General features: G+C 40.2%; 1 protein-coding gene across 1 annotated transcript; it reads right to left on the reverse strand.

Annotated features, from left to right (window-relative positions):
• Window positions 1-726: 726 nt before the first annotated feature.
• On the reverse strand, window positions 727-11,946 carry stmn2b (stathmin 2b). The gene is made up of 5 exons (XM_023291265.3): window positions 11,763-11,946; window positions 5,816-5,911; window positions 5,133-5,305; window positions 4,275-4,466; window positions 727-2,604 (listed from the first exon to the last, which is right to left on the reverse strand). Exons 1-5 carry the CDS (start codon window positions 11,779-11,781, stop codon window positions 2,545-2,547), a joined length of 540 nt encoding a protein of 179 aa, XP_023147033.1. The 5' UTR covers window positions 11,782-11,946; the 3' UTR covers window positions 727-2,544.
• Window positions 11,947-16,654: the final 4,708 nt, after the last annotated feature.

Here is a 16,654-nt window from a genome sequence, read left to right on the forward strand (position 1 = left end):
AACACCAGAAATGATATGTTGTAAAGTTACATGCTGAATTATTGCCAGTTGTTTATGTGTTTAGTTAGTGTCATTACAAATGTCGTTAAAGGAGCATTGCACTCTTTATTGGTCATGAGATAAATGTGTTGTTTCATAGAATAGCAATTCTGTTGTAAGGAAATTAAACAAGAGTAACAGAGGGTATATTGCTGGTTTGTTAAAAATACCTTTCATATAGTTAGAATAACACTGTAAAAATGGTTAAAAACAAATTAATTTACTGTTTTTCATGGACAATGTAAAAATTCAATGGATTTAAGAACAAAAGAGCACCTGGTTGTTTCATATTTCAAGAAAATGAGTTGAATTAAATTGCTGTCATTGTAATATTGGTTATTCAGAAGGAGAATAAACCTTCCTGTTGTGAAGCTAACGCCAGCTCAACGTGTGTGCCTCCTCTATTCTATATCACGGCATCACACGTCGAGAGGGCAGAAAACCAGCTGCCCTCTGTCTGCGAAGTCAGGGAGGCAACACATGTCTGATTTAACAGGCTTTTACAACTAAAATGAATAAAGAAATAATTGTGGAAATAATAGAGGTTCATGTAATATCAAAATGATTATTAGTTGTAATCAAAAAATACACGGTAACTTGTGAATTGTTGCATTTTTCACACTGTTTAAGATACACCAATATTGTCAGTGACACACAGTATCTGAAAGAAGTCACTCCAAAAGCCAGTTTCATTCACTGAACCCCAAATCTTTATTAACCACTGCTTGCTCACAAAGATATATGTGGAGAGGGGGAAACACACAAATGGAGAGAGGAAAGAGAGAGCGAGAGAGAGGCAGGTAGGATCGTTACTGTCTGTGTGGAACGTCTGACAGCTGTTACACACTGTAATGGTGCTGCTTTATATTTAACCGGATCAATATCACATGGCACAAATGTTTGGGTTATCTACCCGCCCTTTCAGAAATACACACACACTCACACACACACACTCACACACATCTATAGGCCAACTGTGCGTGCGTGACCAACAGGGTTCAACCTCAGGCTTCAACACCCCTGGTTACAAGCTATTCGGATACTTTAATACACTCATATACACCTTTACAGATGGAAATACTGTGGTGATGGATCATTGTTGCAGTGGTACCTGTTATGGCTTTAGAATTGTTCTTGTGCCGACCTCACAGTGGCATTTACAGTGTCTTGGAGTGAAGTGCAATGATGATGCCGAGCACTACTCTAGCCTTCATGGAACGGAGAAAGCCGGGATTTATTTGCTTTTTCTCCAATGTAGGATTCACAGTAGCAAGTGAAGGTTTTTTTTGTTTTTCTTTTGCACTCCAGCATTCTGAGGACGCACCTTTAACCCCAGTTGTGTTGCACACTACAGTGACTGAAATGGAACTGGAAGCTGAGGAATACAAGAGGCCCGCCATTTGTCGGAGATGTTGCGTGGGCTTTTATCCGGCGCCAGATGGACAGACTTTGCTCCTCCTGAGCTCTGTGCTAGAGATCGCCTGTGTGGAGAGCGTGTGAGTGAGTGCTTATACAGTATGTGGAGAGATGAAGAGTTTGCAGACGGAGGGGAGGAGGATGAGGATGGGCTCATTAAATGCTATAGTGTTCTCCTGTGGTACAGTCACTACCTACCTCACAGGAGTGGATGTGCGGCGACAGGCTTGCAGTCCCCACAGAAAAGCAAACTGCTCCCTTTTTTCCCTTGTGCCAACTTCCCTGCACATGTCCCTCGCTAATTGGAACATTGGCATAAAGTGGATGGAAAATCACTCCGACCCGATCCAATTTTTTTTTTTTTTTTGCTTTCAAGGATCTTCTGGGTCAAAGTGCCCATTTGAAGGGGAAGGACGAAAGGAACGGAGCCAGGAGCCCTTGTGAGGACGAAACCGGTCGCAGCAAAACATCAGCTAGCTGGCAAACTCACAACAAACACCTAAGCCTGTTACCACACAAGAGAAACCTAAAAAAAAAAAAAAAAACATTCTCAGGCTGAAATGAACCAAAAAAATCAAACATGAAAATGAACAGAATATTACATCCATATATATGCAGGGAGAGGAAACTCATATATAAAAATGGCACACTGCAATCAATACTTTTGCTGCTTGTATCGTACTGTATATAACAAAAAAAAGAAGTATTTACAAAAACCACTGTCACTTATCAATTTCATGTTTTCTTTTCTTCTCATTTGAAACAGAGCAAAAACATTCTCTTTTTTTTGGGAAGAGTGGGCAGGAGACATTAATTTTTCATTTTTTTCCCAATCGTTTTGGAGATTATCATTTCCACCCCCAACCCCGTTTTGAACCTCCCGCTGTCTTCAGGGTGGCATGGTTGTTTCGTCGTAGTAGTAGTAGTATGGGAGGTGGGGGAGTATGGCAGAGGTTTGAGGGGGAGGTGGAGAGGTGAGGGAATGTGGGATAAGGTGGGAGAGGAGGGGGAGGAGGAGGAAGGTGTTCCTCAGGGTCGGGGGTGGTGGTAGAGGGTGAGGAGGTGGGACGTAGAACCTGCTGGGGCTTCTCACGCTGTCACTTCTTCTCTCAACTCCTTGTTCCTACGCACCTCCTGGGCATGCTTCTCCTGGAAACAGCACACAGTGGAGGTGTCACGTTGGCCTCTGCTGTCCGGCCGCTTTCTTCACATTTGTTCCCTGCTCCCTTCAACATTTTTCTGCTTTGACCTTTGCCGTGGCAGCTTACTTCATTTCCACTTTCATCCACTCTCCACTATAATTCTTTCAATTTTTATACCCTCCATCTTACATCTTCTTTGCTATTTTAGGAGGTTTTAAGAGAAAACTGCTCCATCAAGCAGGTGTACCAGCCTTTGTTATCATTTCCTTCCTCTTGTCTCCTTCCAGATCTCTTTCCTTTTCTGTTTCTGTTTTACTTAAAGTCCCTCATTGGTCATTGATGTAACACCTGAATACTCGTCTCTGTACATCAAATTTACTTAGAGCAGGGGTGTGAAACAAAAGTCACTCCTCAAAAGGGGCCAGCTCCTCCAGCTGTTCAGGACAGATAAGGTAGGCCTTTACTAAATAAAAATTTAACGACGACTAAATTAAAACCAGTTGAACTCTCTGGTTCTTAAGTAACTGCATATATACACACAGTGAGGTCCAATGAATACACAATATGAAATATGGTCGACATATCTGACCTGACATCTGATCAAAATTCTGTTCTAAAACAATGTATTATGAATGTAATGACTTATAACCAAGATTAACTGGTGAGCTAAATAGTGTTAATTGGTGAAATAATATATTTCCTAGATTTAGATATAGAAATAGTTCATTTATTTCTTCATAAATATATATTCCTTTGTATGAAAAGTGCTATAAAACAAAGACTGCTTAAATGAGTTATTGATAATATATTTCTTATTCATTCTTGCCTTTATTAAAGAATGAATATCGTTCTACATCATGACTCTGAAACGTTTACTTCCCTTTGCTTGATTGTTTTGCTGTTAGATTCACTACCGTTCAAAAGTTTGGAGTCGTCCAGGCAATCTCATGTTTTCCATGAAAACTCACTTTTATTCATGTGCTAAAATAATTGCACAAGGGTTTTCTAATCATCAATGAGCCTTTCAACACCATTAGCTAACACAATGTAGCATTAGAACACAGGAGTGATGGTTGCTGGAAATGTTCCTCTGTACCTCTATGTAGATATTCCATTAAAAACCAGCCGTTTCCAGCTAGAACAGTCATTTACCACATTAACAATGTCTAGGCTGGATTTCTGATTCATTTAATGTTATCTTCATTGAAAAAGAAAATGCTTTTCTTTCAAAAATAAGGACATTTCTAAGTGACTCCAAACTTTTGAACTGTAGTGTATATTGTTTGGATAAAACAGTTATGGCAATTATGTTATAGCTTGTGACACAATGATGTTTGGTTTGCATCTAATTCGATGGGGCCAATCTAGAAAATCGTTTAAATCCACTACTTCATTAGTTCGGAAACACCGAGTACAAGCTCAGTGATGGATTTACAGATAGAAGTTATTGAGAACACACAGGTCATGTCCTCAGTGTTTATTCTAGGAATCTGGGTGCTTCAATATCACTACTTTTATGGGCTGACAGCAGTATTTTTTACACTCAACATAGATGTTTCACTGACTTTAAATTAGACTCACAGCTGCATAATCAAAATGAATACATAGCATGTGAAATATCCACACAATTAGAATAATTTTCCGTTTTTTTTTTGTGTGTGTGTCTGTGCTACTCACCCTCTCCTGCAGGCGGTCCATCAGGGCAGCCAGGTAGGCCAGCCGGTTCTCCTCGATCTGCTCCATCTTCAGCTGGAGCTTCTCCTCGGCCATGCGGCTGAAGTTGCTGTTCTCCTCCATGGCCTTCAGCAGCACGTCGCGCTCATGCTCTCGTTTCTCAGCCAGAGTCCGGAGCACCTGGGCCTCCTGGGACTGGAGGAGGAAGAGTGAAGAGCAGCGGAGAGGATGAGTCAGGGGGAAAAGGGTCGATACGGAGACTGATTTACTGAAAACCACTCGTAGATTTGTCTTGAGTTTAAAGCATGAGTCAGAATCACCTGCACACATTAAACGTCTGGAGCTAAGAACACGTCTCTCCCTGCCAGCTTCATTTTCTCCTGGTTTGTGCTATAATTTATGCATTGCCCTGTGTGTTCAAGTGAAGGTATTGGGCATCTGGTGTTAAAAAAATCTGTCAAACTGTGTTATTGATTGATGAATGATTGGTTAATTGATTTGTTGGTGGGCTGCTGGATTTGTCAGGCACTGCAGCGACTATATTGACATTTAAATCAATAAGATGCAGGAATTAGCTGATGTCAGATTACATTCTTCCCGGCAGTTTTGCAGCTGCGGTAGTCGATGTGATGCGCATCTGATGTAAAATTAGATGCTAAGGGAATTTGTTAGCATACCAGGAAGACTCTGTAACCCTGGTCTGGTTGAATCGCTCCTCTTGTCTTAATGATGCTTTTAATTTAGCATCAGAAAAAATTTAATTTTGGTGTCACTAAAAGTTTCATCACATTTGTGGCTCCTATTGAAGCAAAGTGATACATGACAGCTGGCTGCAGGGAAAAGGAAGGGAAACATCCTTACTCTCCTTCGGTCTTCAGCTGCCTCCAGTTTCTTCTGGATGTCCTCCAGGGAAATGTCCCTCTTTGGGGGGCTGGTGATGCAGTGGGCCACATCAGACACGGGGGAGGACGGCTTCAGGATGACCTCAAAGGCCTGGCCTGAGGCACGCTTGTTAATGGGCTTAATGTCCATGTCTGCAACAAGCAAGCGAGAAAGGAAAAAGTCTCGGTTAACTCCACATTTCAAAAAGCAATTATTTTGCAAGAAAAAAACCCCCCATCTAATATGCTAATTAAGGTAAATATTTGAAGTTGCAAACATTATTTTGAAGGATTGGGTTAACAGTAATGCTATTAATTGTATCTACCTAATATTTTGTGTTTCTTAAATTCAGATTTGTGCATTAGCTGATTTAAAACTAAATTGAAGTTGAGGTAATTTGATGAAAATGGTCTGATAACTTCATGTTTCTTCACCTTGAGTTCATGTTGACTAGCAACTAAAAATACCTTCAGTTGTGTAAGAAGCATGCCAGTTGTTGGTGGAACCTTATTAGAAGTTGTCATACTTCTAAAAGGTTGATGAAAAATGTCGTGATAATATTTTTTGCTGAGCCCAAACATTATTTTTAGAGTGCACGTGATTTGTTTTTTTCTTCACATATGTTTGATGAAGAAGAAAACCCGTTTCTTTTTGTCACCTACCTTCAAAGTCACCCATGATGTTTTTGCGGGTCTCAGGATACAGACAAGAGCAGATGAGTGAGAGAACTGAGATCTCCTTCATCTTCTCTTTGTAAGCTGAGGAGGAAAATGGAAATATTATACCACTGTGTGTTACTTTATTATCATGCACTCTTTCAGCCGCACTGCTGACACACATGCACAAAGACGAGATATTAACCCAGTAACACACTAAAAGATGAAACATCATTAACCTACTTCTACCTCCATAGGAGGCCTTTGATGTAAATATGAAGATTTTTGGAGGAATAATTATTCATCAAGTCCTCCAAATGGAAAATCTCATCAAAGGATGTCTGCCGCTGCCGAACTGCTCTGGGTTTTGTCGACATTTTCTAGCCTTTGTTTTCACTCAGCTGCAAGGGGAGAATGATGGATGGATCCTTACTTGGCCTAATTTCCTCAACAGCCGAGATGTTACCATCCCCACAGGGTCCTCCTCACATCATTAGCTATGCATTTTATTTTGGGCTATTATTTATTAACGTTCCCAGACCAACACCCTTTTTGGCTCCCAGCCATTCTGTAGCTAAAGCCACAAAACATCAACGATCAGTTTCATGATTTTCAGGTACTTTAAAAAGCCAAATGGAAGGATTTAGGATATATCTTCAGATAATCTTTGGATTTCTTATCTTCTCAATCTGTTTGTATGGCTACAGCTAACAGCCTTGGGTTTAGCTTATCAGCAAAGCACAGCAATATGATTGTCCATCTTATGGTCCGTTTATGGTCCAAAATGTTAGTAACACTGATGACACCGAGGCAAAGCTGGCATCAAATCACACTGGCTGTAATTGGCAACCTGCAGCCAGCTCTATAGGGCAGGACAATGTGCTCCAAAGGGCAGACAGAAAAAAAATGAAAAGAACAACCAACCTTGTCTAACCTTTTTTTTTTTTTTTTTTTTTTTTTATTCTTGTGTTTTTGGCACACAGTACTTTGTAATGTGAAGCTGAAGTTCAGCAGCAGTCCCTGCTGGGAGAGAAGCAAAAATATCTGCAACACACTGCAGGTTGTGGAAATTCTGCGTTTGCACATAGCTGCTGTGTTCTGTCAAGGTACACTGCCTCATGCTGCAGATTTGCATGCCAGCTGTCATGGTATGGCATAATCCATCACCCAGAGCACGAGGCCTGCAGGGCTGAAATGTGGCACACTGATTCATGATTTGCAGCCGGCTACAGTAGCAAAGCCGGAAATGAGATTTACTGTGAAAGAGCTCCTCCATGGTGGGGTTTGGTGTACAGTATGATTAATCCAAATCCTCCTCCTTACTCCTATTCCTCGCTCACTCTCTCTTCTCTCTGTGTCTCGCTTTCTGCCCTGCAGACTGGCAGACGCCACAGTAATGTGATAAACTCTCAGATGTAGCTCTCACTACTCTCTGATGGCCTTGTTAACCCCTTCCCTGAGGAGGAAGTGGGAGAGAAACAGCATGGCAGGGGGTGATAAAAAAAAATTTGAGGAGTACTGGAAGAAATGAGAGCTGGGTGAATAGGAATGGAGATGAAAGTGGAGTTTGAGAAGAAGAAGAAAGGAGTGCAATTTCTGTCAGATGAAAGGAAAGGAGTGGAAGGAGAGAGAAGGAGAAACTGTTTGGCTGGTGGGGTGGGGCTTCACAATAATGCCTTTCTGATATAAACAGAAATCACAGACAGGAGGATTAGAAACCAGCAAAAGGGGGCAGCTCCCAGTGGAATTTCTGCCACCATCAACTGCCCTCAGGACGGCCTAATGAAAGCAGCCACCTCAGGTGGATAGTGCTTTAATTTGTAATTAGAGGACCAAACCATTTCTCCTGACGAGAGGGGGGGACTGGACACATTTGGAGGCTTGTCACTGGCTCATTAAGGGATGTGTGTATGTCAAGACCCCCAGCAGCCATTTTCTCATACATACAATCCCATCTGACAGCTGAATAGTCAGACAGTTAACGATTCAGTGGAGCAGGTAATTTGGGTTAAGTGCTTATGGATGCGATCAGCAGAGATTCTTATTTAATGGTTGCCAGGTTGTGGGTGGCTCCTCCTCTGTGCTCAGCAATGTTTTCAAAATGAACATGCAAATCTACACTTCTAGTTTAGGGATTATGATCATAATCAATGAATCTGATGATTTTCTTGTATAATCAGTTAAAAATGTATTCTTGAGCCAAGCAGATGTCATCAGATGTCTGGTTTTGTCCAACAAAAACCCAAAGATATTACATTTACAATAATATTAACAGTTTAGGAGCTAGAAGCATCATATTTGAACACCAGAATCCATTGCCTGATGACAAATTCAGCAGTCTTTGCAGCTCTGTTCTAGTTTGCTTAGTTTTATTTAAGGTGCATAAGATGGATTTTGTACTATGACTATATAAGAGTAAATTTCATTTCTTTGCTGTCTTGGTTGATAACCACTTACTGTGAATTGAAACTGCTCTTTAGCTCAGAGCAGCAAATTTTTTCCATATTTTATCTATAATCAGAAATATATGAGATTCTCTATTGTGCAAAAATATTAAAGTGCCACTGTACATCTCCTGAGAGAAAAGATCTTTTCCCAGTGTAACCACTGTCATAATAGGCTCATTCCCAGTGGATCAGACACATGAAAATGACAAATGACCCAGAGTGACATCCCACAGTAGGCGGTATCCAAACCCAGGCATCTGTTCAAAGATTCTTCCTAAGTTTCAGACGTGCTGTGTTTTTATGGCAGCCACATATGAGACTAAATAATGTCAGACGGCCACTTTAAAGCTCCCACTTCACTCCAGCCGGCTGGTTTCAACCAGTCAAGTCTGCAGCCTCCCTCTACAGGATCCTTCTGCCTGGACCACAGACAGCCATCAAACTGCACTTCCTTTTCCAATCCATCAGCAGGAGAGCACAGATCATCAATATCTGCTGCACCTCCTCCTCCACAAGCCTCCTGCATCCCCGAGCCTCCTTTTCATCTGTTGCTGATGAATTCCTCTCAATCCTATCCTCCCTTTCCTACCATCTCTCTCCACACAGTCACCCACACTCTGCATCTCCCTGGAGCTTCATTTCTGTTTGCACAAACAACCACCACACCTCCTGTTTGGTAATTTTCTTCATCCACACTTCTCCTCTTCCGCTGCTACGAGGATTTAATAGATGGCCGCCTTGAGCGGAAAACGCACACAGCGTGGCAAAGAAACAAATACGCAACAAACTGCCTATTAAAGTCGTCCCACTAAATGTGACCAGTGTAAGAAAAGCCCTACTGCCCTCCCGGGTGCTGTAGAATCACAGCTCGGCCTGCGTGTTCGGCACATAGAGCCTCTTTACAGTCAGCCCACACGGCAACGATATAATCCTGAAATTATGAAGGTATCGCAACTGCAACGTTGGCCATTAAAGGAACCATTACTGCACCCATAAGATCAAGAGCAGGTGGGCTGGTGGCAAGAAAACCACACCCTGTGTCCATTCAAGGAGACCAGTGCAGATTTACCATTTAGAATGAACTATTTAATCTTTCGGGTTGTAAAATGTGACAAAAGCTCAGAGCGATGGCCTTACAGTGAGTGCCAAATTCAAATATTTTGAGGTTATTATTACATAAGATGGAGAAAAGTGGCAGATTTTGTAACAAAAGGAAGCTTTGTGTATGTTTTTTGTTTGAACAATGGCTTAAAAGAGCAAATTTTGTTAATCAAATAACCGAAGGAGCTTTAGATAGGTGCATTAGTTTTCCAAATGACACTGCATTCATGGGTGTTGTACTAAATATCTACATATCTAAATATCTATTCCAGTATAATGCGTATAATCTAAGAACTTGTAGCTTTATGGTATCAGATTTGCAAGAGATGTGTAACCTGTTTTACTCTGATGTACATTTTTATACACAGATCACGACTATAATGCATACTATCACCCAGTGGATTGATGTCACCTCTTCCTCTCAGCCCATCCTAAAGAGCAACAGACGTGTGAGGCGGGAATGGGAGTGTTCTCATGGATCGATGGCATGAATCAGGATGAATTATGGGTCTAGGAGGCTTCATGCAGAACAACAATAGTCATGGAGATGAGAAGGTGAGGAAAAACAGCAGAATTTGAAGATGATCAGTGGCTTGAAATTGATGTTAACGTTGTCTCGGTTGCTGCTGGCCTTTCTGTGCACAAAGGGATGGATTTTAGGGCCCTGACTGAATGACCACACCTAATTGAATATGGCAAGTGTGCTTGATAAGGATCAGCACAAGTGCTTCGAAGCCGTAATGCACACGGGAGTGGTTCTGAGTTTGTTTGTGGAATCCATAGGGATGTCTTTATCGTTTATAGTCTAACAAAGGGCAATAAAACCCACAAAACCACAAACACACAGCAGCATTCATCCAGCCTTGCAGTCCTTAAATATAGCACTAAATACTCAGTGACCCCTGAAACCACCATGATCCCTTCTCCTCCATTTCAGTAGGTGTGGAAAAAGTAGAATTAAATGCCCCCGGTCTGATTCAGAAATAGCCCATAAAGCTGCTGCTGTAAATAAAATGCAGCCTAAATGAACTCAGTGACCCGGCGAGTGCTGACTGGCATGATGGCGTTTTTTTTTTTTTCCCAGAGTGTCTGCAGCTCCGTGCCCATCCCATTCTGCCTGTCCACAGCTCAAATCATGGAGGGAGGAGAAAAAAAAAAGAAAAAGAGAGGAGGCGTAGGAGGAGGAAGAGGAAGAGGAAGAGGAAGAGGAGGAGGAGGAGAGGGGGAATACATATAACAGACAGGGTTTAGTCCCTGAGCACAGACATGAGGACCCTCACCACTGTCCCTCTGCATGCCCATCCATCCATCAAGTGCTTTGTGAACCAGAAAACAAACAGACTATCCCCTAGACTGGGCCACACACGCAGAAAAATGCACTTTTTTTCTCCTCCTGGTGTGTATATAGTCTTGAAAAGGCTCATAAATGGAGTGAAATGTTGCAACAACTAAATGAATATGGAAATCCACAGTGGCACAAATACAAGGCCTTCCACCTGCCATAACACGGAATCTCATTTCATTCCTCCATGTATTCCTGCTGCCACATTTACGCATCAATCGCGGGGCCCAGTCATAATACACTTATGGGACATAATAGTCCACACTTACACAGTCAATAACCTTCCAAACGGGGGGGATTGAGGAGTCTGATATTCCGGAGACGACATTGATTTTCATCACCAGTCGTAAATTCTTCCGCGTAATTCTGGATAAGGATGCTGCTCTTTTTTCGCCTCCCATCTCTCCATCATTCATGTCTTTAGCACCACAAATAAATGCTCGAGCAGGCTTTACACCGCAGCTGCACGCCTTGGCCCAGTTTTTTCATAATTAGATTTGTCACAGGGAAAACATTTGACACCCTGGAGAGCAGAGCGGCTGCTTTGGAGGCACCGGAGATGTTGGGTGGGGTCGCTGGCGCTGCATTATGCTGCACGGCTCTGAGTCAGGCGATGAGGAGCAGGTGCGGCACGCATCGACTAAAAAGATGCTGGTGTGAGGGGAAAGATTGCTTTAAAAAAATCGCGTTTATTTTTTAAATAATTTCCCTGCAGTTTTGGGTTCAACCCAATAAAAAATATGCGTCACCGATTTGGCAAACTGTACCCCAAACTAACCCATATTCAGCATCTCGATTCACAAAACCTACAAAAAATAAATAAATAAAAAATGGCCCAAGGGAGGAAGAATGAAGCTTAGATAATTAAGGTTCCCTAACTTCATTATCTAGAAGTGACTTGCAGAGGAGTTTGGCCGCTCCCTCCTCTAAAGCATCCTTTTGTGCCATGGGTGTCGCCACTGCCTCTCATCATCCTCCAGCCTGCGAAGCCGCTTCAATCCCAGAAATCCATCACCATCATCAGAACAGTAATAATTATAGGACACAAAAGGGCGATACTCACCGATTGCGGTCTTTGCCATTTCTGTTCGGTGGTTGCCGGAGGCGGGTTGGCCGGAGGAGTGAGCCGAGGTTTGCTGGATGCTGTTTCTCGGGGTGAAGGGACTGCTGTTAAGGCACTGAGTCAGCAGAGACGGGGGCTGCCGGTGCGCCTGGTGGTCGGTTATGAGCTGCGTCAAGTCGGAGAGAAACAAGCAGAACTACGACTGGAGGTGCGCAGACTCATCCTCCACAATAAAAGCTGCCCGGAAACCACGAGGTGACGTAGTTACTTACAGGTTATGAGATCATACACGCTCAGTAACGTACAGATGCAGTGATTAGTCAGCTGACAGTCCATTAATGCATCTGCTTCTTGAAAATGTAAGGATTTTTTTTAGGGTTTTAATGTCATATACAAAAGTAAACTACTGTAAATGAAATAGATTGAAGGCATCATTAAAGTCAGTATCTATCTATCTATCTATCTATCTATCTATCTATCTATCTATCTATCTATCTATCTAAACAGTCAATACAAATAAACTAATCTCATGTCACATTAAGGCTAGAAAATGTGTTTTAATTGTGAAAAATTGTTTTGTTTTTCTGAGATGATTATTTTTCATTATTTAGTAATGTATTTTAGTGTACTTTTTGGCAACCTATCTGCCAATACATTACATTTCTTTACTTTTTCTTTCTATAATTTCATGTTCACATGATAATATAATGGATTATGTATTTGCTTTAGTGCTTTCATGGTAAGTCATGGGCATTTTAAATTAAAACATTGCCTCCCATAAATGTTACCTACTAAATCATCCATCCATCCATCCATCCATCCATGCATCCATCCATCCATCCACCCATCCATCCATCCTCTGCCTTTCTGTAAAATATTAAATGTGATTTTATTGGAATGAACCCATCCTGTCTTGCAAATTTAAATACAGACGTTTTGCGAATTTCAAGTTTATTAACCTAAATTATATATATATTTTTTCAGATAAATGTAGAACTTAGTTATTTGGTTTTAAATCTTTTCACCTAAAATGAGTTGAATTAATTAGCAGTTGAGAGTTTATTCAGCTCATTAATTCAACTTTATAAACTAGAATGAGTTAAAACTCTTCTTTAGGTAGCCTGAGGAATTCATTCACAATAGAAATCTGCTGTATGTCAATTAAGATCTGTTAAATCCTGTTTGTTTCTTCACATAATGATGAATTCAGTGCAAACCACAAGGGAGGTTAGTATTTAAGTCACTGCTAATATTAAAACAAAGAGACTGGAAGCAGCCTGACATGCTGTCTAATGTATAAAATGGTATCAACATTTCTAGCTGATAATAAATCAGCAGGTGTTGAAACGGTTTTATGCACAAGACACCGTGTGAAGCTGCTTCCGATTTCTTTGTTTTGAAATAAGCTTGCGGGAATTCAGTATAAAAATAAGCAAGTGTGTTCAGATTAAAATCATTTTTAACCCGGCTGCCTTAAAATCTTGAACTGAGAACTGCAACTTTGAAATGTCATTATTTTTGCATAATTATCAGAAGTTCCTTAACTTTGGATTATATTACATAGGTGAACCTGACAATATAGTCCCATCAACATTATACTTTTGATTTAAGCGACAGGTTGCTTTAGTGATAGTAAGATGTTTCAAGTTGTACAAGCTTACGTCTTAATTGAAACAACATAAAGTTACAAGCAAGACCAACAACAAGCTTCTACTGACATCAGGAGTTGTAATAACACAAATTGTTTATATTTGATATGCTATTTTGTGGTCTTTATTGTTAGTGGAGGATATTGGTGTTTTATGTCTCCCTTATTGTGTTTATTTGCTCTGATCAGTCAATATTTATTTATATTCACTTTTTGTCAGGTGGGTTTTGACTCTTGTTTGGTCAGTGCCACTGGTCTTCTGTGCTGCTCTGTCACTGTAGCCTTAGTTCTGTGCATTTGACCTCTTTTATGGCCCAGAATTTAGTATTTGCTTTTGTAACTTTACCATTTTTAAAGTGAAATAAAGCTCCCTTTTTTGATTCCACCTGTGACTCCCTTTGCTTTGCAGCTCAGTTTGTGTTTGCATAAATTTGACAAAAAAGAAGTATTAATATCAGTATCAATATATCTTTATTGCCATTGTATATCTAAACTATATATATATATATATATATATATATATATGTGTGTGTGTGTGTGTGTGTGTGTGTGTGTGTGTGTGTGTGTGTGTGTGTGTATAAAAGTGCAGTTCTCATCTTTGTAAAAGAGCAGTAAAAAGGAATTATAAATAATAATAATAAAAATAGCAAATAAATACACACACACACACACACACACACACACACACACACACACACACACACACACACACACACACACACACACACACACACACACACACACACACACACACACACACACACACACAATACATTCCCAAGCATTATTCAAGACCAGATATAGATTCATGCTCCCATCATACCGGCTGGAGAGAGATCATTTGTGAATTGTTTTTTTCAAAGGCACCAAAAATACAAGTTCTTTAAAAGCACCTTTTACAGTATTAATCCTATGGCATTCAACTAATTGTGGACTAATTTATTTTATTGATCATCTTATTTTTATGCTTAACAGTCTTTATTTTCTTATTTTAAAACTTGTCCTTGTTTTTATCATAAAACGTTTTTTATTTTAGTCTTTTTGAAATTTAAATGTATTTGCTTTTCATTTCACAAACCATAGCCAGACATCTACAAATGACTGAGTAGCCTTTTTGATGTTTTGTAACTCTGCACCATCAAATTGCCAAACAAACTTCGTCATTCCCTACAGAACATAGAGGCACTGTATTTTAAAAGGTTTTATTTTGAAATTAACGACAGGACCTGTGATCATACACTACAGTGACATTGACACTGGTGCCAGTAATGAGCCTGTGGAGCATTCTGCCACATTCCCCTCCTCTGTGCAGCCAAAGCCCATGTCCTCCTGTGTTTTAGGGCTCTGACAGCTGACAGTGAGGGTGTTTCCTCCTTTGTTTCAATGGTGATGAGCAGATGAACGCACTCTCTGTCTGTAATGCTGAAATAAGGAAAATAACTCTTCAAAGAATTAGGTTTTGGCTTGTTTTATGCTTTTACATCGTCACAGCATTTAGGTTTTAGGTAGTTCCTACCAAGGATTCTGCATTTTAAGCTCCTCAGTCTTCATATAACCTACTTGATTAAAGTCCTAAAGCCTCAAACATCCTCCTTGTTGAGAGTAAACCTGCTAAATCACTATTTATCACCCGTGTAGTTGCAGAAAATAGCCCACTGATGATCACATCACAGACTACCAAAAAAAAGGACGGAATTATTAAAAGATAATCACTAGATGGCAGCAAATTTCAAGTCATAGCTATAAGCTCTGGAATGCATGGCTCTGAGGAAACTATTCTACAACACAACCATTCAGTGTATATCATCCTCCACAGACAAAAGCTTCATTCAAACACACACTCAGAAACACCGATTTCATTCACTGTACACTTTTCAGCCTGTTTGTAGCCCACCACATCCAGTGACAACTCAATCTAATGTCCAACTCTCAGTGCTCCAAAAGTAGCAACTCAAGCAACACAGCTCTTATCAAGGAGCATGTGTTTGCATTGATAACAAAGCCGTTACGTTTCTACTGTTTATTTAAAGTGCATGACCTTATTTATGGCCACTGATTAACCAAAAACAGAGTTTCTATGTAGTTGAGGTGTGTAGCTCATAATGAAGTACTGAGGAACAACTACATCCTAATTCAAGAAGAAAAAGAAGCTTTATTCTGATGGCACCTGTTTTAAACAAGAGCCTCGTGAACAGAGAAATATGCCAATCAGTGTGCAGTATAGTGAATATAAACAAATAAATTCAAATGCAAGGTGATTTAGAATTAATTTAAATGACACAATTCTGTGAAAAGTCATATGTTTCAAGGTGAGATATAAACAAATGTACACTGTAAATCATATTGGGTTCATTCAGCTTAGAATCGTAAATTCCTCCACTGCCTTAAAAATATGCACTTTCCACAATTAACTAGATCAAAGTCACTTTACAATTTGTGAAACTGTAAAACTAGCTGAGTTAAAACAACTGAACTTGAGAGAACAGCTTTGTTGAACTCGAAATAGTTAGTTGAATTAACTCGTCTCATAATGGTTACAGTAAGATCTTTCCTTCACTTAAATGAACTCATAATTTCATTTAATACATGATTAGATTTAGTACAGAACAATCTACCATCTCAGCTGTTGGAGCTATTTTTGACCAGATTCAGAACAAAGACAGTCTCTCATTCTGCTGACTGAGACTGAATCCAGCCACTCAGCCATAACTTCATTTAATAAAGATACTCAGCAAGTTTTCACCATATCTGCTCTCTAAAACTATAGCAATCCGAGTCTCTGGGGAGTTTCTAACAGTGCTAATAAGCTAAGTTGAGTAAATTCTCAGCTGTTCATTCATTCAACTCGTCATTTATATAACAATTAGACATTTAAAGTTCACTTAACTAGAAATTTGCAAAATTCATATACATTACATTAAAAGCAGCCACAAATAATAAGCTGATCTGTCTAAATTCCTTTATAGTGTTTTACAGTGTAGAGAGTTTGCAGGTAAAGTGAAATGGTAAGTAAATCTTGATATGCGACAGACTGGTGACCTGTCCAGGGTGTCCCCTGTCTTCACTCCAGCCCCCCACACGGCCCTAATGAGGATTAAGTGGTGGTGATGATGGATGATTTTGGTCTGTTTTATCTGTTGGCAGTGGATTCAGTTGAAACAGTTGCTATTGGACAACTGTGCAAACCCAATCTGCAGCATCAAGCAGAATTCCACTTCAATATAATATATCACTTATACATTAA

Source organism: Amphiprion ocellaris, chromosome 15 (genome assembly GCF_022539595.1).
Source record: "Amphiprion ocellaris isolate individual 3 ecotype Okinawa chromosome 15, ASM2253959v1, whole genome shotgun sequence".
NCBI classification, from domain to species: Eukaryota; Metazoa; Chordata; class Actinopteri; family Pomacentridae; genus Amphiprion; species Amphiprion ocellaris.